The sequence below is a fragment of the Leucoraja erinacea genome, chromosome 6, assembly GCF_028641065.1.
Source record: "Leucoraja erinacea ecotype New England chromosome 6, Leri_hhj_1, whole genome shotgun sequence".
NCBI lineage: Eukaryota > Metazoa > Chordata > Chondrichthyes > Rajiformes > Rajidae > Leucoraja > Leucoraja erinaceus.
In genome coordinates, this window is record NC_073382.1 from 52,124,031 (window position 1) to 52,150,632 (window position 26,602).

The 26,602-nt window shown below is 43.3% G+C and overlaps 3 protein-coding genes across 3 annotated transcripts in view; 2 read left to right on the forward strand and 1 right to left on the reverse strand.

Annotated features, from left to right (window-relative positions):
• Nucleotides 1-26,602, reverse strand: part of LOC129698127 (uncharacterized) — a 60,862-nt gene that overhangs the window by 30,918 nt on the left and 3,342 nt on the right. The window contains exon 2 of the mRNA XM_055637020.1: nt 25,737-26,373. Coding sequence (XP_055492995.1) covers nt 25,737-26,336 — 600 coding nt within the window. The 5' untranslated portion in view covers nt 26,337-26,373. The remainder of the gene's footprint in view (nt 1-25,736; nt 26,374-26,602) is intronic.
• LOC129698137 (sarcolipin) lies at nt 11,441-11,592 on the forward strand. The gene has a single exon (XM_055637040.1). The coding sequence runs from the start codon at nt 11,441-11,443 to the stop codon at nt 11,534-11,536; it is 96 nt and encodes a 31-aa protein (XP_055493015.1). The 3' UTR covers nt 11,537-11,592.
• On the forward strand, nt 12,061-14,430 carry LOC129698136 (sarcolipin-like). The gene has a single exon (XM_055637039.1). The coding sequence runs from the start codon at nt 13,352-13,354 to the stop codon at nt 13,445-13,447; it is 96 nt and encodes a 31-aa protein (XP_055493014.1). The 5' UTR covers nt 12,061-13,351; the 3' UTR covers nt 13,448-14,430.

A 26,602-nucleotide genomic window follows, 5' to 3' on the forward strand; every position in this document is an offset into this window, starting at 1 on the left:
AATTGTATTCAAAGGAACGCAGCATCATTAATACTTGTTCAAAACACAATTACATTTACTGAGGAATGTGGATCGATGCATTGTTGACACATTGTATAACTACTTGTTAATTATTGGCTAGTAACAAGTGCTACAGTAGTAGTAACAAATCGTTACGAAATACGGAAAATTAACGCGGGACCCCCCCCTTAGGCGCGGGGCTCAATTGGGAGAAATCAGTCCAATCGGCTTAAGGCCAGCCCTGAGAGTGAGTAAGAAGGCGTGTGACATACTAGCCTTAGTGGGCCAGGGCATTTGAGCATAAGAATCAGCAAATATTGTTGCAGCTTTACAAAATTTGGTAAAGCTGCATTTGGTGTATCGTTTGCAGTTCTGTTTGCTCCTTTACAGGAATGCAGTGGAGGCTTTGGAGAGAGTGCAAAAAATGTTTACCAAGATTCTGCCTGGATCAGAGTGTATTAACTATTAGAAGAGATTGAACAAACTTGGATTGTTGTTTCTGGCGATTTGGAGGCTGAAGGGAGCTGTGGCAGAAGTTTATAAAATTATAAGAGAAACTATGGCAGCTAATGTTCCAAGGTACAGGTGCTATAGACAAGGTGGAGATAGCGGTGGGGGCAATAGAGGAGGGAGAACTTGCTTTATTGATTAAGGAAAACATCTTGGCAGTAGTCCGAGACGACATTACTCAAAAATCATTCTGTGAGGTTATATGAGTTGAGATGAAAAATAAAAAGGGGATGATCACCTTATTGGGATTGTACTATAGGCCCTCAAATAGTCAATTGGAATCAGGGGAACATATATGCTGGGAGGTTGCAGACAGCTGCAAGACTAATAAGGTTGACAGAGTAGGGGATTTAAACTTTCCCAATATAGACTGAGTCTGTCACAGTGCCAAGAGCTTAATGGGGTGGAATTTATCAAGTGTGTTCAGGAAGGTTTCCTCAGGCAATATGTAGAGCACCTTACAAGGGAGAGGGCCTACTTTTAGGGTAAGTGGCTGAAATGTCAATCGGTGAGCCTTTTGGGACCTGCGACCTCAGTTCTATTAGCTTTGAAATAGTAATGGATAAGGACAGGGCAGGTCCACTAGTTCAAAATTGGGGCAAGTCCAACTTTAATAGTATTAGACAGGAACATGCAATGGTTGATTGGGATAGATTGTTTGTGTGCAAAGGAACAGCCAGAAAGTGGAGTGCTTTTTAAAGGATGATAGTAAAAGTTCAAGGTATGCATGTTCTTGTTCCATTTAGAAAGAAATGAAGATGAGGGGACTTGGACAGGTAATGGGGCTGTCTTGAAAATTATCTGTAAGACAGTCCTGGAGGTGCTAGATGTTCTAAGACATATGAAGGTAGATACATTTCCCAGGCCTGATCAGATATATCCAAGGACATTGTGGAAAGGTATAGAAGAAAGGTAGAGAAGCCTAATATTTCAAGCTTCAAGTTTCAAGTTTAGTTTATTCGTCACATACACATACGAGATGTGCAGTGAAATGAAAAGCGGCAATGCTCGCGGACTTTGTGCAAAAAACAAAAACAAACAAACAAACAAACCACAAACAGAATGGAACAGAATCACATATTCTTTTACATATTAAATATTGTGGGTGGAAGGAAAAAGGGAAAAAAAAACAGCAATTTAAAAAAAGCAGTAGAATGGTACAGTAAAGTTGGTCCCTGGTGAGATAGGAGTTTACAGTTCTAATGGCCTCTGGGAAGAAACTCCTTCTCAACCTCTCCGTTTTCACAGCATGGCAACGGAGGCGTTTACCTGACCGTAGCAGCTGGAACAGTCCGTTGCAGGGGTGGAAGGGGTCTCCTATGATCTTATTAGCTCTGAAGTTGCACCTCCTGATGTATAGTTCCTGCAGGGGGGCGAGTGAAGTTCCCACAGCGCGTTCGGTCGAACGCACTACTCTCTGCAGAGCCTTCTTGTCCTGGGCAGAGCAATTCCCAAACCAGATTGTGATATTTCCGGACATGATGCTTTCCACAGCCGCTGCGTAGAAGCACTGGAGGATCCTCAGAGACACTCTGAATTTCCTCAATTGCCTGAGGTGGTAAAGGCGCTGCCTTGCCTTACTCACGAGTGCTGAGGCGTGTGATGTCAATGTCATATCCTCAGAGATGTGGACTCCCAGGTATTTAAAACAGCTCACCCTATCCACAGGATCCCCATTTATCCTCAATGGAGTGTACGTCCTCGGATGATGTGCCCTCCTATATTCCACGATCAGCTCCTTCGTTTTTTTGATGTTCAAGAGGAGGCTGTTCTCCTGGCACCAGAGTGCTAGATCAGCCACCTCCTCCCGGTAGGCCTTCTCGTCGTTGTCTGAGATCAGGCCCACCACCACAGTGTCACCAGCAAACTTGATTATCGAGTTGGAGCTGAACCTAGTCACACAGTCATGTGTGTACAGGGAGTACAATAGGGGGCTGAGGACGCAACCCTGGGGTGATCCTGTGCTCAGGGTGAGGGACTTCGATGTATTCCCTCCCATCTTGACTACCTGGGGCCTGGTGGTGAGAAAGTCCAGGGCCCAGGCACACAGTGGGGTGTTGAGCCCTAATTTCAGTAGCTTCTCGGCCAGTCTGGTGGGGACTATCGTGTTGAAGGCTGAACTGTAGTATATGAACAGCATCCTCACGTAGCCCTCCTTCTGGTTGTCAAGATGAGAGAGAACGGTGTGCAAACCCTGGGAGACCGCATCGTCCGTGGATCTGTTCGGACGGTATGCGAATTGTAACGGGTCCATGTTGCGAGGGAGGAAGGTGCAGATGTGTTTCTTCACCAGCCTCTCAAAGCATTTCATGACTACTGATGGAAGGGCCACCGGACGGTAGTCATTCAAACAGGCTGGGGAGGCATTTTTAGGTACCGGTACAATTATGGATTTTTTGAAGTTGTCCAGGGAGAGGTTGAATATTGTAGTGAGCACCGGAGCTAGCTGCATAGCACAGGACTTAAGTACTCTCCCCGAGATGCCATCGGGGCCTGCAGCTTTCCTCGTGTTCACCCGTGTCAGAGCCCTTCTCACATCGTGCTCGGACAGCGAGAATGTGTGCACATTCCTCCCTTCAGCTTCGTTAGCCAGCCCGCTGGCGGTATTGTCGTTAGTCGGCAGACCTGGGATGGTCATCAGCTAGGGAGGTGCCGGCACTTGCGGATGAGGGTGGGGTGCTCCGGTAGTTGGTTCCATCCGTAGCCCCTGCCACAGGCGTCTGGTGTCCTGCTGCTCCATCTGTGACTCCATCTTGTCCCTGTACCTCCTTTTTGCGTCCTTCACCGCCATTCGCAGTCGGTAGGACTCTACCTTGTAGACGTCCATGTTTCCGGATGCCAGGCCCGAGCTGTAGGCAGCGGTGCGAGCATTCAAGGCAACACGAATGGACCTGTCTACCCAGGGTTTTTGATTCGGAAAGGTGCTTACCCTTACCGTGCGGATGATGTTGTCGGATATTGTTGCGATGAATTCCGTGACTGCTTCCACGAACTTACTGACGTCACTGGAACTTGCTTGGAATATCTGTGCTAGGAATGTTACTGAAAAATATTCTGAAGGATAGGATGTACGTGCATTGGTCAGACATGGCTGATTAGGGATAATCAGCATGGTTTTGTTTATGCGAGATCGTGTCTTAAGAAGGTTAATGAAGTTAGGGTTTAGTAAGGCCTTTGGTAAGGATCCACACAGTAGGCTGATCTGGAAGTTAGATCACTTGGGATCCAGGTAAAGCTATCTAACTGGATACAAAATTATCTTCATCATAGAAAGCAGAGGATGGTGTCAAAAGTCATTTTTCTGACTGGTGACCTGTGTCTAGTGGTGTGCCTCAGGGATTGGTGTTGGGCCCATTTTGTATATCATCTATGTCAACAATTTGGAAAGATTGTACAAGGCATGATTAATACATTTGCAGATTACACAAAAATAGGTGGTATTATAGACAGTGAAGATAGTTATCAAGAATTGCTGCATGATCTTCATCAGCTGGGCAAGTGGGCCAAGGAATGTTTAATGGAGTACAGAAAATGTTTAATTGAGAGAGATTTACATTATGGTCCTGTCAATTATTTGGTGAAATATCAAGCACCTGATTTAATTTATTTTATTTTAGAGATACAGCGTGGAAACAAGCCCTTCAGCCCACCAAGTCTGCGCTGACCAACAATCACCCATGCACTAGTTCTACCCTACACTCTAGGGACAATTTACAGAAGCCAACTAACCTACAAACCTGCACATCTTTGGAATTTGGGAGGAAACTGGAGCACCCAGAGAAAACCCACGCTGTCACAGGGAGAACATACAAACTCCCTACAGACAGAACCCATAGTCGGGATCAAACCCCGGTCTCTGGTGCTGTAAGGCAACAACGCTAACTTTGTGCCACTGTGCCACCCACAAGCAATTAATGGGTTCAAGTGGCTACGTGTCTCTAGATTTGTGGAAAACCTTGATTTTTATACTACTTAGCTGAAATTTTATTTTTTCAAGGGACAAATAAAGTGTTTGCAGTTGCAAACTCTTACTTCTAGTTCCTTTGACTTTGAATAGAATCCAGCACTCTGCTTCTTACATATGCCCATGCTGACACCTGTCATTGTGTGCTATGCCTGCTATGTAGCCTTCTCAAGTTTGCACATTGCTGGTTATAATAATCATCAGATACCAATGGAATGAAAACGTCTACCTTGCTGTGACTTGACCATACGGATTCACTGTCTATTGCTTCTGGAAGAAACTCCAACCTAAAATCCAGTTGAAGCCAGGCTCGCATTTCAGCAGCTGAGTCACGTACTTCACACGTCAGCTGATGCTAACTCACGCAGTGGCCAATTTACAAGCTGGCTCTTGATCGTAATTGCATGGACTTGCAGCACGTATTAGCTCTACCATTCCGTGATTTACGCAACTAAGGTTTAGACAGAAAGCATCTGCCTTCAGTCCAAACCTTAAGTTGCATAAATCACTGAATGGTAGAGTTAGTGCAGGCTTCAAGTCCATATAATTTACAGGTGAATCGCAGTGGCAGGATGAACTTGCACCAAAGAAACAGCCTAAGAAGGAGGTAGTGAAGCAGGCACCAGGACACTTTGGAAGTCCCTGATATGACTGTGCAGATGCGTAGAAACAGCCTCCTCCCCTCATAGGACCAAGTCTACTTAGCATTAAGGGCCTGTCCCACTTGGCCGTCATTTGCGCATAATTTACGCAACATCATTTACGCGTTGCGACACGCACATGATGCGTGCATGGTGCGCATTACCCGCGCATGCTGCATGGTGACACAGGTAGTGACGCGCGGTCGCGCACGGCGTTGAAGGATTTTGTGATGCACAAAATCTTTGCGCGCCATCTGCGTGGTGCAAATGATGGCCAAGTGGGACATGCCCTTTAGTTTCACCTGTAGTGCGAAGAAGCGACTAAACATTACACTGCCAGGAACATTCGGTCTGGGGCATGGTTGTAAGACCACGAGAAATCTTACCAGTCATTAAGGTGAAAAAAAGACTTCATTGTCTGCAACTCGACTAATCTTAGTGTCATCTGCAAACATACAACTAACCCACCTGCATCTAAGTCATTTATTGAAATATCACAAACAACAGGGGTTCCAGCAATGATCTTTGTTGAACACTACTACACAGCACACAGACAGACCTCCACCAAAATAACACCATTCCTATACCCTCGGCCTAGGCAAAGCAGTATCCAAGCATCTTAATCTTCTGAGTCTGCCTACCACGAGGGACCTTGTCAAATGCTTTACTAAAGTCCATGTAGACAATATCCACTGCCCTATCTTCATCAATTATAGTCTTCACACTCTCAAAAAATGCAATTGAGTTTGTAAGACTTGAATTTACTCTTGAACGTCTGCAGCTGTATGGCTGAGAACGGCCTTGTTCGGCAACGTGAATGCCCAGGAATCAAGAAGATTACAAAAAGTGGTGGACATCACCCCGGTCCCTCATTGCACATAAATAGGACGGCCAGGTTACAGTTTGCCAAAAAGAACTTAAAAGAGCAACCGCAGTTCTGGAAAAAGGTCTCATGGACAGAAGAGACAAAGATTAACTTATATCAGAGTGATGTCAAGTATAGAGGAGAGAAGGAACTGCCCAAGATCCAAAGCATACCACCTCATCTTTGAAACACGGTGGTGGGGGTGTTATGGCCTGGGCATGTATGGCTGCTGAAGGTACTGGCTCAATTATCTTCATTGATAACACAACTGCTGTTGGTGGTAACATAATGAATTCTGAAGTATATAGACATATCTTATCTGCTCAAGTTCTAACAAATGCCTCAAAACTCATTGACGTGGTTCATTCTACAGCAAGACAATGATCACAAACATACTGCTAAAGCAACAAAAGAGTTTTTCAAAGCTAAAAAATGGTTAATTCTTGAGTGGTCAAGTCAATCACCCGATCTGAACCCAATTGAGCATGCTTTTTATATGCTGAAGGGAAAACTGAAGGGGACTAGCCCCCAAAACAAGCATAAGCTAAAGATAGCTGCAATACAGGCCTGGCAGAGCATCACCAGAGAAGACATCGAGCAACTGGTGATGTCCATGAATCGCAGACTTCAAGCAGTCAGTGCATGCAAAGGATATGCAACAAAATACTAAACATGACTACTTTCATTTACATGACATTACTGTGTCCCAAACATTATGGTGCCCTGAAATGGGGGGACTATGTATAAACACTGCTGTAATTTCACCATGGTGAAATCAAAATGTATAAAAATGGCCTTTAATAAAATCTGACAATGTGCACTTTAACCACATGTGATTTATTCTATTACAAATCTCAAATTGTAGAGTCAAATAAAGAAATGATGAGTCTTTGTCCCAAACATTATGATGGGCACTGTAAAATCATAGATAGACACAAAATGCTGGAGTAACTCAGCGGGACAGGCAGCATCTCTGGTATGGGCGATGTTTCGGGTCGAGACCCTTCTTCAGACATAAAATCTTTGGTTTTAATCAGCATCTGCAGTTTCTTCCTTCACATAAAATCATGTTAACTGCCCCCTTTTACTCACTCTTCCAAATGTGAGTAAATCCTATCGCTAAGAATCCTCTCCGATAGCTTCCCTACCATGGATGCTCTGTAATTTCCTGAATTATCCACATTTCATGGTTGACCTCAACGGCCACTTTCAGCCTCCCCAACTTCAAGAAAGTCACATTGCACCTTCACTACTGTAGCAAATGCAAGAGTATCGAGTAGAATGCTGTAGGTGAAAGTAAAGGCAGGCATAGCTGTAGATAGACATCATTTGCAAAGACTAAATGGTCAATGATTGTTTGCTATTGATTTTGTCAGGATGCATAAAAAATCATTGAAAGCGATGATTTGGTTAGGTCTAGTGGACATTAGTATGAAATGAAATACAACGAAAGTAAACTAGGAAATGCAGTGGAATGGGGAATTTACAAAAAAACTCATTCATGGGGTGAGGTGCTTCTATCTGGCCAGCATTTCATGAGGGTTCCTCATTGCCCTTGATAAGTTGATGCAGTGTTGTCATCTTAAACCACTGGGCGACACTGTGGTGCAGCAAAGGAGCTGCTGCCTCACAGCGCCAATGTCCCGGGTTCGATCCTGACAATGGGTGCAGTCTGTGTGTAATTTGCATATTCATCCTGTGACCACGTGGGTTTCCTCCGAGTGCTCCGGGTTTTCTCCCACATCCCAAAGACATGCAGATTTGTAGGTTAATTTGGTTCTGTAAATTGCCCCCCCCCCCCTTAATGTATAGAACTAGTATTTCTGGTGATCGATGGTTAGTGTCGGCTTGCTGGGCCAATGAGCCTGTTTCCACGCTGTATCTCTAAACTAAACACTGCTAATTGTGAAGGTACTACCACTGTGATGTACTGTAGCTTTCATTAACCCAATGAAAAGGAATGCTTGTAAATACACAGCATGGAAACAGAACCTTCGGCTGACCAAGTCCACTCCGACCATCAAACAACCGTTCACACCACTTCTATGTTATTCTATGTTCTCATCCACTCCATAAGCTTTTGGGGCAATTTACAGAGGCCAATTAACCTACAAACTCACATATCTTGGGGTGTGTGAGGAAACCAGATGACCCAGAGGAACACCTCCGCACAGTTCGCATTAACCAGCATGATCTCCCGGTGGCTCAGCACTTCAACTCCCCCTCCCATTCCGAATGCGACCTTTCTGTCCTGGGCCTCCTCCATGGCCAGAGTGAGTCCCACCGCCAATTGGGGGAGCAGCACCTCATATTTTGCTTAGGTAGTTTACACCCCAGCGGTATAAACATTGACCTCCAATTTCAGGTGGTCCTTGCTTTCTCCCTCCTTCCCCTCCCCTTTCCAGCTCTCCCACAGCCTACTGTCTCCACCTCATTGTCTTCTTCCCGCCCCCTCCCCGCCCATCCACCCCCATATCCGTCTGAAGAAGGGTCTCGACCCGAAACATCACCTATTCCTTCGCCCCATAGATGCTGCCTCACCCGCTGAGTTTCTCCAGCATTTTTGTCTACCATGCATTTCTCTTTGAAAGCTACTTTTATTTGGTGCACACCACACAAAATACTGGGTTCTCCTGGAGCAAGTAATACCTTGATTAGCCTTGGCCACACATTGCTAATCATGTTGATTAGCATGCAATGCAACACTCAGGTCCTAACACCATTAGAAATAACAGGTGCAAATCAATTTCACGTTGAGATCAGAGGGCATATTTTTGGGGACTATTGCATTTAAAAGTTGTGTTTGTTAATCTCAGTTTTAAGATTTCAGACCAGTTATATGAAGGATAAAACTTACACATGACCCATTTACCTTTGGAAAACTTAAAACTCTTTTTAAATTATGTTTTAATAGTAAGTATCTTTTATTATGTACATTGTTGAATTAATATATATTTTAATTTTCTGTTCCATTTTCTGCTTTGACTATTTAGTGATACAGACTTTTTTATTAAAGTTAAAAGCACCATGTATATATTTGAGCAACAATTATGCAGAGAACTACCAATCCTATGGACCCATCCCACTGAGTGACATGTCTTACTTGTGACATCATTGCTTTTATTGCCAGAAATATGGTGCTCTCCTTTCTCCTAGACTACTTAGATCCCACACGGAGATTCTCTGCCCAGACAGCACCTGAAGACACACAGCGAGTGAACCAGGGCTACCTGCCCAGGCCAGGAGAGGCATTAATATCTGCAAGATTTAGATAATTTGTTCAAAAAGGTAAAGAATGGAGTGCATGTTTGTGAAGTAATATGTCAAACGGCAGGAAATTTCTTTACAAGCTTTTCAAATGTGTGCATTTGTTTTTGAATTATTTAAACGTAGCGAATGTACAAGAATTATTAGACAGCTGTTGCATTTTTTGGAAGAAATATAATCACAGTGTATCAGACAAAGATTCAAATATTATTTAGTCTGGGATTTCTGAGCTCCCTACCATTAGCTTTAGGATATTATCTTTCAAGAATTAAAGTTAGGAGTTAAACTTCTAAATTTACTCATTGTATCAATACGTAATGTGATATTATTTTTTGTCAACATCTTGCAATCCTGGATGTGTGGTTCTTTGCCATTTACTATTCATTAATAACAGTGAATATTATCCATAACATTACAGATTAATTTTATCTCCTCTCCATAGCTGATGTCTTTTTATGTATTTCCTTTGAACCAAATGTTTTGGTCATTTTAAATAATATTGGATTAATTAAAAAAAATAAAATTCATCAATATCATGGAGAAAATTAGATTTTGCCAATTAGACAATTTTAGTCCATAAATATCTTAGGACATTTAATATTCAAAGAAGTAAGATTGTTCCAAAATAATTGAGGCTTTTCCACAGGAGAAAAATATATGCAGGTTTTTCATGCTTCGATGCTTTAAAAACATTTAATGCTTTAAATATGTGGCTTAATGGAACAAATACTTCATGTCTCTTGCATTCAAATACCCCATCAGAATAAAAGTGTGCTTGAAGCATTAAATATAGTTACTTTCTTGAGTTGACAGTAATCCTAACCATAAATAGTAAATATGTCTGTGTAATCTCAAATTAAAAAAATAAATCATTATTAATATCTTACTATTTGCTATAGCTCTTTTTCTTATTTTAATTTGCAAATGGATACTAGGATTTTCAATGACCAAAATAAGCTCTGAAGTAATAAAGCTGACCAGTTAGATTATATCAATTAGTGTTAGTGCCTATTTTTAGACCACGGATTTAAAGTTGGTTTGATATCCATCTCTCCAAAACATTTGCTGTCGGCAATGGTGTTAGTAACAAGCTTAAATCTGGCTTCTTTGTAAACTGATAGTCGACCACTTTAAAGTTGCAGAACACAGTCCAAAAATACAGTATAGAGACTAAACTATCAAAATTGATTGAAATCATATCTATTATGCTTGGGTATGTAAGAAAATACTCCAGATGCAACAGTTATGCAGTTAGTTTGTCACTATTAAGAATTAAGTTTCAGGGCTAAAAATATAATTGAAGAAACAGTTTGACCCCAGGCTTGATGACCATTACAAAAATATTGCTGTTAGGTTACAAATATAATAAATATAGCACAGTTCAGTTCTTTCCATTTCCAGGTAACTAACTGCGGTAAAGGTACAATAATTTATTTTTTGGCATATGTTTGAGCTTACCAGGGAGTACACAGGGTTCCTTACACTCTGTTTATTTGGAAATTTGATGAGCAGTGCCAGGTTTTACATAAAGCAATTCAGAAGCAGAGCTAACTTCTATGTTACGTGTAGTTAATAGCATTCTAGCAATATGCCTCGGATCCAACGTCTGAAGATCAACCAAAGTTTTAACTATTTTTTTTTCCTTTTTAACACTACTGATCCTGAGAACTGCTGAGTAAAAATTTAAATTTGACTGCCAACTATGGGCAGTTCTACGCTGTGGCTGCACTTAATCTGTGGATGTTATCCAAGGTCACCTCAGACAGGATTCCTGGAACCAACTGAGAAATGTGAGAGTGCCACTTCATTGGCCTGGGTGGATTCTGAATCAGGTCCCACAAATGAAAAAGAAACCATTATGCTTTACAGTCAACTACAATTCACATTTTCAACATTAGAACACATTCTATTATGTGGGACAGGTCAGGAGATATGTTTTCAATGGCATTTTGCTTCTTTTTAACATGCCAACTGTTGAAACCTTCGCAATGTATTAATTAATGTTTCTACTAGAATGCTCTAGAGATAACAAACGAGAAAGATCTGTGCAATCTTTATTTCAGAAAACTTAAAGGTATAAGGCGTGTGGCGGAGTAAAGTTCAGCTGCTGTTGTTCAGAAGTGTTGGATCATCGGAAGTGGTCTATTACCGTGGAACTGGTTGTGCCATCCTGCTCCTTTAGCCGCTGCAAACATGGATAAATCCACACAAGAGCTCTTCTTGAACTTTATGGTGGTTTTGATGACCGTGCTACTTATGTGGCTACTTGTTAAGTCCTATCAGGAGTGAGGCACTGTCTTCAATGTAAAACCAGCTTTTACAATAAATTGTGGGAGTTTGTCATGGCTCTGTTCCTCTTTTACCATCCAGTGGCTGCCGTCAGATCATTTAACCTGGGCAATCACTTGCTTGAATTCTGGTTTATTTTCTACATTTCATCTTTTGCCTGATGCTCTATTTTCACCCCCTGAAATGTATCTGAAAGGGCATGTGTCACCCCTTCATGATTTAGGAGCATAATATCTGCAAGATTTAGATAATTTGTTCAAAAAGGTAAAGAATGGAGTGCATGTTTGTGAAGTAATATGTCAAACGGCAGGAAATTTCTTTACAAGCTTTTCAAATGTGTGCATTTGTTTTTGAATTATTTAAACGTAGCGAATGTACAAGAATTATTAGACAGCTGTTGCATTTTTTGGAAGAAATATAATCACAGTGTATCAGACAAAGATTCAAATATTATTTAGTCTGGGATTTCTTAGCTCCCTACCATTAGCTTTAGGATATTATCTTTCAAGAACTAAAGTTAAGAGTTACACTTCTAAATTCACTCATTATATCAATATGTAACGTGATATTATTTTTTGTCAACATTTTGCAATCCTGGATGTGTGGTTCTTTGCCATTTACTATTTATTAATAACAGTGAATATTATCCATAACATTACAGATTCATTTTATATCCTCTCCATAGCTGATGTCTTTTTATGTATTTCCTTTGAACCAAATGTTTTGGTCATTTTAAATAATGTTGGATTAATTAAAAAAAATAAAATTCATCAATATCATGGAGAAAATTAGATTTTGCCAATTAGACAATTTTAGTCCATAAATATCTTAGGACATTTAATATTCAAAGAAGTAAGATTGTTCCAAAATAATTGAGGCTTTTCCACAGGAGAAAAATATATGCAGGTTTTTCATGCTTCGATGCTTTAAAAACATTTAATGCTTTAAATATGTGGCTTAATGGAACAAATACTTCATGTCTCTTGCATTCAAATACCCCATCAGAATAAAAGTGTGCTTGAAGCATCAAATATAGTTACTTTCTTGAGTTGACAGTAATCCTAACCATAAATAGTAAATATGTCTGTAATCTCAAATTAAAAAAAAAAATCATTATTAATATCTTACTATTTGTTATAGCTCTTTTTCTTATTTTAATTTGCAAATGGATACTAGGATTTTCAATGAGCAAAATAAGCTCTGAAGTAATAAAGCTGACCAGTTAGATTATATCAATTAGTGTTAGTATCGAGCCTATTTTTAGACCGCGGATTTAAAGTTGGTTTGATATCCATCTCTCCAAAACATTTGCTGTCGGCAATGGTGTTAGTAACAAGCTTAAATCTGGCTTCTTTGTAAACTGATAGTCGACCACTTTAAAGTTGCAGAACACAGTCCAAAAATACAGTATAGAGACTAAACTATCAAAATTGATTGAAATCATGTCTATTATGCTTGGGTATGTAAGAAAATACTCCAGATGCAACAGTTATGCAGTTAGTTTGTCACTATTAAGAATTAGTTTCAGGGCTAAAAATATAATTGAAGAAACAGTTTGACCCCAGGCTTGATGACCATTACAAAACATGCCAACTGTTGAAACCTTCGCAATGTATTAATTAATGTTTCTACTAGAATGCTCTAGAGATAACAAACAAGAAAGATCTGTGCAATCTTTATTTCAGAAAACTTAAAGGTATAAGGCGTGTGGCGCAGTAAAGTTCAGCTGCTGTTGTGCAGAAGTGTTGGATCATCGGAAGTGGTCTATTACCGTGGAACTGGTTGTGCCATCCTGCTCCTTTAGCCGCTGCAAACATGGATAAATCCACACAAGAGCTCTTCTTGAACTTTATGGTGGTTTTGATGACCGTGCTACTTATGTGGATGCTTGTTAAGTCCTATCAGGAGTGAGGCACTGTCTTCAATGTAAAACCAGCTTTTACAATAAATTGTGGGAGTTTGTCATGGCTCTGTTCCTCTTTTACCATCCAGTGGCTGCCGTCAGATCATTTAACCTGGGCAATCACTTGCTTAAATTCTGGTTTATTTTCTACATTTCATCTTTTGCCTGATGCTCTATTTTCACCCCCTGAAATGTATCTGAAAGGGCATGTGTCACCCCTTCATGATTTAGGAGCACAATTGTGAAGTATGAAATTCCCAGTCATGAACAAAGTCCCTCCACAGTATCAGCGTTGTAGCTCTATGCACAACTACAATGGTTGTGTGTCATGGGTGACAATTGAATATATTCTCACCATTTGTGAATCTGCATAAGATGACACAGCAGTGACAATACTACCACCAAGGGTGTCATCTTATTCAAACAGAAGCTTTGTATATCTTAAGCATTTTCTTTGATAACCTCACACCTGCACGTCTCAATCTTGGTGTAGCTGGTACTTGGTGTAGCTTTAATGGTTTTTCACTGGGGTCTCAATATTCTATGGGATGACACATGCCCTTTAGTTCCCACAGCTACCTCTTCTGCTATTTGTAATATAATGTGCTAGCTTATGTGTTTTTTGTTTATCTAATTGTATTTCAAAGAAAATGTTGACGGTCAATGCAAATATACTCCCACATAGAGTGGCACTGCTAAATTCCAAATTGTTATTAGTTAATTTCTGTACCATGCACAGTCTGTTTTCTACGTTTTGTTATTTCTATTCCTTTTAATGCCTTACCTTGAAATGAATTTTCTTTGCTTCATCTTCACTTTAGAAATGTCCTGTAATATTGCTCTGGCTTTATCAATCAAGTGTCACAGATTGAAGCTTTCTTTAATTGTGTTGCTCAATAATTATACTCAAGTGATTTTTCAGAAGGCAAAAGATTAATATATCATCCCTTCATGTATCACTTTGTTGTAATTAAATATACATCCAATCTTTCTTACTGTTGCTTTATTCTCTATCTACCAGAACTATCTCCGCCGGTATATTAAAGTATCAAAGTATTAATTCACTACATTTTACCAGGCTCAAATGTATTCAACAAAACTTACGTTAATCAAGAATGAAATATAATCCATTTAATTGCATAGATTTTAAATGTACTGATAAATGTTTTTCCAAACTGTAATAGTACTGACCAACAGTTAGCCCACAATGAAGATTTACGATGAAATGCTTGCTATTGGTAGTTTTAAGGTTTATTGAAGGGCCTCTCCCACTTGGGCGTTATTTGCGCCTCATTGACGCAACATAATTTACGCGTCACGACGCACAAACCGCGAGTCATGACGCGCACGTAACGCGCGCATGGCATTCATTACAAGTGCATGGTGTGATGTGGTGGCGTAGGCAGTGACGCACAGTAGCCGAGGCGCCCCAGGATTTTGGGATTCTCAAAATCCTCGTGCGCCACCTGCATGATGCGCAAATGACGCCCAAATGGGACAGGCCCTTTACTCACTCATCTTGGTTATAGATTATACTAGACCAAGTGCAGACCCATTGAGTCTGCTCCCCCCAACGCAGCCGTTCCCTACCCGTAGCCCCCACGGGAGACGTGGTCCTCCAACTGAAGATTCGAGCACTCAGCAGTGCGGCTGTTTTTAAATGGCGTCTTTGAGGCGAGAGGCGGGTGGCAGCAGCCGTTATGGTTGCTGGCCAGCAGGAGGCGGCAAAATGAATGGTGGGGGGGGGGGGGGGGAGAAGGATTTTATTAAAAATGTGTACATAAACACAACAAAATTTAATGAGGAGTGGATACTTGGAATGAAAAGTGAAATATCTACCAAAATGAAAAATATCTGGGCGTTTGTGGGTCTGATGTTGGCGTAGCAACGGATCAAAGGCTGACACCCACAGGCTGGCAACCACAAGACAGGCAGAAACACACACACACACATAGTTTTAAATATAGATAGTTACACAAAAAAAAGCTGGAGAAACTCAGCGGGTGCAGCAGCATCTATGGAGCGAAGGAAATAGGCAACGTTTCGGCCGAAACCCTTCTTCAGACTGATCGGGGGCGGGGGTGGGTGGGGACAAGAAAGGGAAAAGGAGGAGTAGCCAGAAGGCTGGGGGATGGGAGGAGACAGCAGGGGGGCTGAGGAAGGGGAGGAGACAGCAAGGACTAACAAAATTGGGAGAATTCGATGTTCATGCCCCCGGGGTGCAGACTCCCCAAACGGAATATGAGGTGCTGTTCCTCCAATTTCCGGTGCTGCTCGCTGTGGCCATGGAGGAGACCCAGGACAGAGAGGTCGGAGGCGGAGTGGGAGGGGGAGTTGAAGTGCTGAGCCACCGGGAGGTCAGCTTGGTTATTGCGGACCGAGCGGAGGTGTTCGGCGAAACGATCGCCCAACCTCCGCTTGGTCTCACCGATATAGATCTGCTGACATCTAGAGCAGCAGACGCAATAGATGAGGTTGGAAGAGATGCAGGTAAACCTCTGTCGCACCTGGAACGATTGCTTGGGTCCTTGAACGGAGTCGAGGGGGGAGGTAAAGGGACAAGTGTTGCATCTCTTGCGGTTGCAAGGGAAAGTGCCCGGGGAGGGGGTGGACCGAGAGGGAAGGGAAGAATTGACAAGGGAGTTATGGAGGGAGCGGTCTTTGCGGAAGGCAGATATGGGGGGAGATGGGAAGATGTGGCGAGTAGTGGGGTCACGTTGGAGGTGGCGAAACTGACGGAGGATTACTTTAGATAGATGGGCACTATTATCTGGCTATGTGGGCAAAAGGTTGCGTCCCTCAGGGATGACAATAACTTGATTACATTCTGGTTCTGTGGAATAATGAGGCCAATGTAGGAACTGTAAACTCCGGTAAAGGTGGGGCAGGACGTGCTTGATGGAACAGGTAGGTGGGTAGCAATGGGAGGCGGCATATTCCTTCCATCCTTTTGATGTGTTTCCAGCCCCCAGGCAAAGAAAGTTGAGGTTCTCTCTCATGCTTCTCCATTTTGATTGGTCTTGAGCTGGGGATTCCCACAGGGAAGTAAAAGATGTAACTTTTTTTTTCAAGGGGGCTTCGAGAACATCCTTGAAGCATCCCCTGTGTCCTTCTGGTAATCTCTTGCTTGGACAGACTTCAGCAGAGAGCATCTGTCAATTTAATCTGCCCGTTGGAACTGGCTGCAAGTAATTGAAGCTTCAGTGCTGGGGATGTCAGCCTGGGAGAGGACACTGATGTTGATTTGCTTATCCTGCCAGGGGATTTGGAGGATTTCGCAGAGGCAATGTTTGTGGTACTGCTTTGGACAGCTTGGTGTAGGTAAGATTTAAGGAATGGGTGGCCTGAAGTATTACATACTCTCAGCCTCATCCTTGTTTCCTGTGAAGAAATGGTTGGGAGACTGCTATGTATGTTTCTTCAATGGTAGGCAGGTACCAACGTACGTTTAAGTCCTAACACTCCACACATACCTCTAATATATCTGCTGAAGTTGCAAATTCATATTTTACCACCACAGTTGGAATAAATGGAGCAGAGAAGGGATTACCACTGAGCGTTCAGAGACAGGATGCAGTTTCATAAATATATCTGGAATGGTGACCCAAAAATCCAACAGGTAATTAACATTTCTGTGTTGTTTGAGGCCAGATCTCAATCAAGGCGCATTACAGATGACCCACTTCTATCTGAAAAAGCTTAGCTACTCACTCCATTGCATCGATCTATTGTAACAATGAAAAGAAAAAAATACTGGGGAGAACGTCTAGTATTAGCTTCGTAACAAGTGTTGCACACAACAAAAGCAAACCCAGCCCAATTAATCCTTTACCTCATTAGCTTCTAAAAGCATGTTAAAATTCTGAAATCCAATAAAAGAGTCATACAACTGCCTGACATAATCACTTTCACTGTCCCACTCCTTCACTCTCAGTTATTATTCTCTTTTCCATGACCACTCTCTCTTATGCATCTCAGGTCCCTGTTATTCACCACTTCCTCCCTCATCCCCACATCCCCCTCTCTGTTCCACTCCACTACTCCTTCCTCTCCCCCACCCCCTTAGGAAACAGCGAGTCAAAGGGATTGCAATCTTTGCTGATAGAGTTGAGGAGCTTTGTCAGTAATAATCATTCTTCACTTGACTGGATAACAATCACTATTTGTCATGAAGAAGGCAGGAAAATAAGGTTGAGAGGGAAAGATGGATCAGCCATGATTGAATGGGGTTGGTGACTTGATGGGCAAAATGGCCTAATTCTGCCCTTAGAACTAATTAACACGAACATTAAACATTGTTTGTCACAGCCAAAGAGCTATGTAAAAATTTGCGGCGACCATACTGAGGCCGTGACTAGTTTCCAGAATGCTGGAACTCCTCGCGACCATGAAGGAGACTCACCAGAGACCACCAGCGAACATGTGGCGAGCGCAGAGTCTCCTGCAGTTGCCTAAAAATTTGCCTAAGTGGGACAGGCCCATAAGGAGTGAATTGCATTAATAGATGCTTGTGAATATGAAGCTACAAGAGAGGATGCAATGATGAATTTTGCTGGAATAAAGGATTTTGGCTGCAAGGCCAGAATAAAATATCTGGAGTTTTTTTCCTTGGAGCAAAGATGTTTGAGAAGAGGGATGCAAAATCATGAAAGTTTTAGATAAAATAGAAACAAATGGTGTGCTTTAACAAATGGTTTATGGATCCGGGGACGTGAAAGAAATATTGAAATTCAAAGTCTGTAAGGTAGTAGAACAGCCAATCAGGATTTTCAAAAGGAAATTGGATAGGCATGAGGAAAAACAATTTATTATGTTAAAATGGAAAATGTGAGGAATTTGCTTTACCAGATTTATTTAAAGCGAGTGTGGCGCCACCTGGTGGTTAGACCACTTACTGGGCGAACCCTCGGCCCTAGGACTGGCAGGGTCACGTGACTGTGTTTGGCGGGAAGAAGTCGTCACGTGGATTAGGGGTGTGCCCAGAACTCTGGGAGAACCCTTCCCAGTCGCGTGTGAGCTGTTCTCTGTATAGCACAATAAAGAGGAGAGGGGTGAAACCAGTTGAAAACAGTTAAAAGGCCAAGGACGCACCGTCTTTGTTCAGTACTGCTGTAGATTTGGGAGGAACAACAGCAGCAACAGATTAGCAAGAGATACCACTGATTGGCTCTAGCCCAAGTGTGAGGAGAGGGGTGAAAACAGTTGAAAACTGAGGAATTGGCTGTGTAAATTGGTAAATCAGGCAATTTATCAGTCAATTTAAGCAGGGCAGCTCTTTGCGAGCGGCAGTGAGTGAAGTGCCCTGTGAGAAAAGTGTGAGTCTTTGGCTCGAGAGTCTTCGGAGAGGAGGCTGAGGAGAGGAGACCACGCAATACGCTTGAGAGGTAGAGACCCAGGGAGGCCCAGGGAGCCGTTGGTGAGAGGGGAGGAGTACCTGCGCTGTAACCTGCGACCAAATCGCCAACGTTCCAGAGAAGGAGTCTGGGGGAAGCCTCTGATTGGTTCAGAGGAAGCCTCTGATTGGTTTACATTTTTACATTTTTGCCTTTAGGCTAAGGATTCTGGGAGGTAAGGATTCTGGGAGGTAAGGATTCTGGGAGTTAAGGGTACAGTATTTATTAGTAAATTTTAACAGATAAAGTTTTGTGTTTTTTAATATTTAATATAGTTAAATTGGGGGTAGGATATGTCGGTGGAGATTGGCCCCGTGGTTTGCTCAGCCTGCAACATGTGGGAGATCAGGGATATGGTCGGTGTCCCTGGTGACTATGTTTGCAGGAAGTGTGTACAGCTGCAGCTCCTGGCAGACCGCATTGAACGATTGGAGTTGCGGTTGGATTCATACTGGAGAATCCACGACGCTGAGAAAGTCGTGGACAGCACGTACAGTGAGTTGGTCACACCGCAGGTAAAAGGTAAGAGGACGGAAGGGGAACGGGTGGCCAATAGTCAGCAAAGCGGTAGGCAGGTAGTGCAGGAGTCCCCTGCGGTCATCTCCCTCCTAAACAGGTATACCATTTTGGAAACTGTTGAGGGAGATTGCTCATCAGGGGAATGCAGCAGCAGCCAAGTTCATGGCACCATGGGTGGCTCTGCGGCACATGAGGGGGGGAAAAAGAGTGGAAGGGCAATAGTAATAGGGGATTCAATTGTCAGGGGAATAGATAGGCGTTTCTGCGGCCGCAAAAGAGACTCCAGGATGGTATGTTGCCTCCCTGGTGCAAGGGTCAGGGATGTCACTGAGCGGCTGCAGAACATTCTGGAGGGGGAGGGTGAACAGCCAGTTGTCGTGGTGCATATTGGCACCAACGATATAGGTAAAAAAAGGGATGAGGTCCTAAAGGATGAATTTAGGGAGCTAGGAGATAAGCTTAAAAGTAGGACCTCAAAGGTAATAATCTCTGGATTACTACCAGTACCACGGGCCAGTCAGAGCAGAAATAGGAGGATATTGCAGATGAATACGTGGCTTGAAAAATGGTGCAAGGGGGAGGGATTCAAATTTTTAGGGCATTGGAACCAGTTCTGGGGGAGTTGGGACCAGTACAAACAGGACGGTCTGCACCTGGACTGGAATGGAACCAATGTCCTTGGGGGGGGTGTTTGCTACTGCTGTCGGGGAGGATTTAAACTAATGTGGCAGGGGGATGGGTACAAGAGCAGAGGGGCAGGGGGGTGTAAAATGAAGGTAGAAGCAATAGGTAGCAAGGTGAAAAGTAAAAGTGGCAGGCAGACAAAACCAGGGCAAAAATCAAAAAGGGCCACTTTTCAACATAATTGTATAAGGGGTAAGAGCGTTGTAAAAACAAGCCTGAAGGCTTTGTGTCTCAATGCAAGGAGTATTCGCAATAAGGTGGATGAGTTGAACGTGCAGATAGCCATTAATGATTATGATATAGTTGGGATCACGGAGACATGGCTCCAGGGTGACCAAGGCTGGGAGCTGAACATCCCGGGATATTCAATATTCAGGAGGGATAGAGAGAAAGGAAAAGGAGGTGGGGTAGTGTTGCTGGTTAGAGAGGAGATTAACGCAATGGAAAGGAAGGACATTAGTTTGGAGGATGTGGAATCGGTATGGGTAGAGCTGCGAAACAATAAGGGGCAGAAAACGCTGGTGGGTGTTGTGTACAGACCACCTAACAGTAGTAGTGAAGTTGGGGATGGCATCAAACAGGAAATTAGAAATGCTTGCGACAAAGGCAAAGCAGTTATAATTGGTGACTTCAATCTACATATAGATTGGGTGAATCAAACTGGCAGGGGTGCTGAGGAAGAGGATTTCTTGGAATGTATACGGGATAGTTATCTAAACCAACATGTAGAGGAACCAACGAGAGAGCTGGCTATTTTAGACTGGGTATTGAGTAATGAGGAAGGGTTAGTTAGTAGTCTTGTTGTGCGTGGCCCCTTGGGCAAGAGTGACCATAATATGGTTGAGTTCTTCATTAGGATGGAGAGTGACATTGTTAATTCAGAAACAATGGTTTTGAACTTAAAGAAAGGTAACTTTGAGGGTATGAGACGTGAATTGGCCAAGATTGACTGGCAATTAATTCTAAAAGGGTTGACGGTGGATATGCAATGGAAGGCATTTAAAGACTGCATGGATGAACTACAAAAATTGTTCATCCCAGTTTGGCAAAAGAATAAATCAGGGAAGGTAGTGCATCCATGGATAACAAGGGAAATCAGGGATAGTATCAAAGCAAAGGATGATGCGTACAAACTAGCCAGAAAAAGCAGCATACCGGAGGACTGGGAGAAATTCAGAGACCAGCAGAGGAGGACGAAGGGCTTAATTAGAAAAGGAAAAATGGATTATGAAAGAAAACTGGCAGTGAACATAAAATCTGACTGCAAAAGTTTTTATAGATATGTGAAAAGAAAGAGATTAGTTAAAACAAATGTAGGTCCCTTGCAGTCAGAAACAGGTGAGTTGATCATGGGGAACCAGGATATGGCGGACCAATTGAATAACTACTTTGGTTCCGTCTTCACTAAGGAAGACATAAATGATCTGCCGGAAATAGCAGGGGCCCGCGGGGCAAAGGGGGTGGAGGAATTGAGTGAAATCCAGGTTAGTCGGGAAGTGGTGTTGGGTAAATTGAATGGATTAAAGGCCGATAAATCCCCAGGGCCAGATAGGCTGCATCCCAGAGTACTTAAGGAAGTAGCTCCAGAAATAGTGGATGCATTAGTAATAATCTTTCAAAACTCCTTAGATTCTGGAGTAGTTCCAGAGGATTGGCGGGTAGCAAACGTAACCCCACTTTTTAAGAAGGGAGGGAGAGAGAAAACGGGGAATTACAGACCAGTTAGCCTAACATCGGTAGTGGGGAAACTGCTAGAGTCAGTTATTAAAGATGGGATAGCAGCACATTTAGAAAGTGGTGAAATCATTGGACAAATTCAGCATGGATTTACGAAAGGTAAATCATGTCTGACGAATCTTATAGAATTTTTCGAGGATGTAACTAGTAGCGTGGATAGGGGAGAACCAGTGGATGTGGTGTATCTGGACTTCCAGAAGGCTTTCGACAAGGTCCCACATAAGAGATTAGTATACAAACTTAAAGCACATGGCATTGGGGGTTCAGTATTGATGTGGATAGAGAACTGGCTGGCAAACAGGAAGCAAAGAGTAGGAGTAAACGGGTCCTTTTCACAATGGCAGGCAGTGACTAGTGGGGTACCGCAAGGCTCAGTACTGGGACCCCAGCTATTTACAATATATATTAATGATCTGGATGAGGGCATTGAAGGCAATATCTCCAAGTTTGCGGATGACACTAAGCTGGGGGGCAGTGTTAGGTGTGAGGAGGATGCTAGGAGACTGCAAGGTGACTTGGATAGGCTGGGTGAGTGGGCAAATGTTTGGCAGATGCAGTTTAATGTGGATAAATGTGAGGTTATCCATTTTGGTGGCAAAAACGGGAAAGCAGATTATTATCTAAACGGTGGCCGATTAGGAAAGGGGGAGATGCAGCGAGACCTGGGTGTCATGGTACACCAGTCATTGAAGGTAGGCATGCAGGTGCAGCAGGCAGTAAAGAAAGCGAATGGCATGTTGGCTTTCATAGCAAGAGGATTTGAGTATAGGAGCAGGGAGGTTCTACTGCAGTTGTATAGGGTCTTGGTGAGACCACACCTGGAGTATTGCGTGCAGTTTTGGTCTCCAAATCTGAGGAAGGACATTATTGCCATAGAGGGAGTGCAGAGAAGGTTCACCAGACTGATTCCTGGGATGTCAGGACTGTCTTATGAAGAAAGACTGGATAGACTTGGTTTATACTCTCTAGAGTTTAGGAGATTGAGAGGGGATCTTATAGAAACTTACAAAATTCTTAAGGGGTTGGACAGGCTAGATGCAGGAAGATTGTTTCCGATGTTGGGGAAGTCCAGGACAAGGGGTCACAGCTTAAGGATAAGGGGGGAATCCTTTCAAACCGAGATGAGGAGAACTTTTTTCACACAGAGAGTGGTGAATCTCTGGAACTCTCTGCCACAGAGGGTAGTTGAAGCCAGTTCATTGGCTATATTTAAGAGGGAGTTAGATGTGGCCCTTGTGGCCAAGGGGATCAGAGGGTATGGAGAAAAGGCAGGTACGGGATACTGAGTTGGATGATCAGCCATGATCATATTAAATGGCGGTGCAGGCTCGAAGGGCCGAATGGCCTACTCCTGCACCTAATTTCTATGTTTCTATGTTTCTATGATCATATATTGGTGACCCCGATGATCCAAAATGGTTATTTTGGATTTGAATAATGGATGCAGCCAACACCCAACCCAAAGTTGCCATCAATCCATCCCAGCAGAACGCTGTCGCTCTTTAGCTGCCTGTGTTCTGAACATCGCAACCCCAAGTGTGGTTTCAGCAGGCTGAGGCCCAGTTCCATATTCGACGCATCACGGCTGATGACACTAGGTACTATTATGTGGTCGGCACGCTGGATCAGGAGACGGCCGGTCACTTGGTCCTTACCTACGTGCGTCGCCGGCTGAGGATAAGTATGAGGGCCTCAAAGTGCTTCTCCTTCGGGCTCAGCCGCCGTGATTGAGCAACACGGCTCATGCACATGGGCGGGCTCGGCGATCGCAAGCCATCGGTGCGCAGGAGTGAAATGCTTACTCTGATGGACGGCCATCAGCCCAGTCTCATGTTTGAACACGCCTTTCTGGAGCAGATGCCGGATGACATCCGCCTGCTCCTCGCGAGTGAGAATTTTGAAGAGCCCCTGCAGCTAGTGGACGAGCTGCGGCAGTCCAAGCATTAGGGCGGCGGTTCGCTCGATCGTGTGTCGCTGGTGCCTTGGAAGGCCCAGCGACCAGGCCCTGTATCCACCGGGAGTTCTGCTGCACCGCCAGTCCCGGGAGAAGCCGGTAAAGGGAAGTGGTGTTACTATCATCAACCCTGAGGTTCCGTGGCCCGTCAGTTCCGCCCGCCCTGCTCGTATCCAGGAACCGCCAGAATCGGCCACCAGTAATCGCTGCAGTGGTCGGCCAGATACACCGTCTCTATGCTTGGGATCGACATTCGGGATGGTGGTTCCTTGTTGATATGGGGGCGGAGGTTAGCGTTTTGCCCCCATTGGGGGTCGACACTCGTTCCGGAAAGCGGGGTCCCTTGTTAACCGCAGCAAATGGCAACTCCATACGGATGTATGGGATTCGCACGGTCCCGCTCATCTTTGGCTCCTGTCGTTTTACCTGGCTGTTTACGGTTGCCGACATCTCCCAGCCGTTGCTGGGCGCCGATTTCCTCCGGGCTCAATCCCTGTTGGTGGATGTTAGGGGACAGCGCCTCTTCAGTCTGCCATTTTGTGGCCTCTGGTTCTGGCGGGGGGGGGGGGGGGGGGGGGGTCCTGTGGCACCACCTGGTGGTTAGGCCACTTACTGGGTGAACCCTCGGCCCTAGGACTGGCAGAGTCATGTGACTGTTTGGCGGGAAGAAGTTGTCACGTGGGTTAGGGGTGTGCCCTGACATACATATAGAACCCTGGGAGAACCCTTCCCAGTAGCGTGCGAGCTGTTCTCTGTATAACACAATAAAGATCACTTTGTTTCACAACACGTGTCTCGCTATAAGAGCAACATTGTTTTGATGGGCCAAAAGGCCTCCTTCTGCATTGCAATGATTCTTTAGAAGAATTATACAGGACACTATGTGTAAGAAAAAACTGCAGATGCTGGTTTAAATCAAAGGTAGACACAAAATGCTGGAGTAACTCAGCAGGTGAGGCGGCATCTCTGGAGAGAAGGAATGGGCGACATTTCGGGTCGAGCAGGGTCTTGACCCAAAACGTTGCTCATTCTTTCTCTCAAGAGATGCTGTCTCACCCACTGAGTTACCCCAGCATTTTGCGTCCACATACAGAGAACAATAATTGCACTCTGGATAAGGAACTATATTGTCCATCAACATGGACATAATAGTGAGGTATTTGAGAAACCTAAAGCTTCATTCTCATCACTTTGTTTATTACGGATGCATCGGTCTATGATAGTACAAAGACATGTGAGCACTCAAGCACCCTTGTTTGTCTTGTTTATAATGAAAGCACACTGCAATGTGATGTCCAGTGCTATCACTGTGCAAAAAACGGTGGATTCAGATAGATCTGGTTTAGAATTGCACATCTACAAGGCACTCGGGTCTATCAGCAGCAGAAATATTATCACAACTATGGAATGTCTCCGGCACCAATATTACCCTTGGCCTATCTTGTAGTTTCGCAGATTAGCAGCTCATTTTTAAGAGGATAGAAGGAGGTTACTAAAGATGGTTTAAGTTAGCGGGCAAAGAATTAGCACGTGAAATACAGGTCCTCCCAAGATTATGACAGAATTCCATTCTGCAAACTGTTTGGGTTATGGGCAGTTCTCAAGAATGAAACCCTGTCGTAACCCGAACAACTCGCAGGTTGTAAATGCGGTTATCAGTCAATGTATTTAAACAAAATCTTAGGCCAACCAAGGTCAACATATAGGTAAACCAGAGCATTTAATTTAACCATTGGTATTTCTCTACAAGTTGCAAAGATAGTGCCATGAACTGAGTTCCCACATAGCAGAAAATATCTGCAGCCCCACAGCAGCTTGCAAATCCATCCCACCAGTCTCGCAAACACTCGTTCACATGTACAGGCTTTACATAGATTGGGTGCTCGCAACCTGGGGAAGAGTTTTATAATGTGGAAAAATAGGAAATGGTCCACATTAGCAGCCAATTTTGTTTAAAAACACATATTATCTAAATGGTGAGAGATGGCACATTTATTTTGTATTCCTTACCATTTCCCCAAGCTTTTCAATATGATGTGTCACTTGTTGGAGTTGTTTCATCTGATAATAAACCTCCTCATTCACTTTGGCAGACAGCTGGTTTCCAACAGGATCTGAGAGCAACAAACTCTCTGTTAAAGATATATATGAAGAGCTGCTTGGTGGGGTAGTCATTTCCTCACTTACATATTTCACTTCAGGTAGGGTTAAGGTGGAATCTGAATTCCTGAAATTGGAATGAGAAGTACTTTTCACTTCCTCTACAACATTCTGTGCAGTGAGGTAAAAGGGATATTCTGGCTTTTGGAATTTGGTCATTTCACGGTGTTCCTTCACCAAATTCCTTACTGCATTTTGCTGAACTGATTTAATTAAGCATTGATGGTTCTTCGTGTCCCCCTGAGAACTCGAGGTTTGAAAATGCAAAGTAGATAGCTTGCTGTTGTTTAATGTTGGGGGTTGTTTTGAGGGAGAGCTGGAGCATCTTTTCACCCTCTGATGTTGTTCTTGTTCGTTTGTTGAGATAGTATTAAGCAAACAGTGACTGTTCCTCCTCGATGCAACTCTCACATGATTTTCCATGAAGTCTGAAAAACGTTGGTAAGGCATATGAACATGGAACTGGGAGGTGTGGAGATCAAATCTTCTGCAAGAAATTAATAAAACTGCTTACTCTCTATAACGTGCAAAATTCCTAAATTAGAAAATTGGGACATAATAATAAGATTTAAACATCTTTTTCCCAATACTACTCAATTGACATGATTTCAAACTTTAGGTGCAGAAAAGCGCTAGGAATTCAAAGTAACATTGTCTTGAAATTATTACTAATTATCTCATGTATATTGCTTGCAAAATACGTGGAAATAATAATA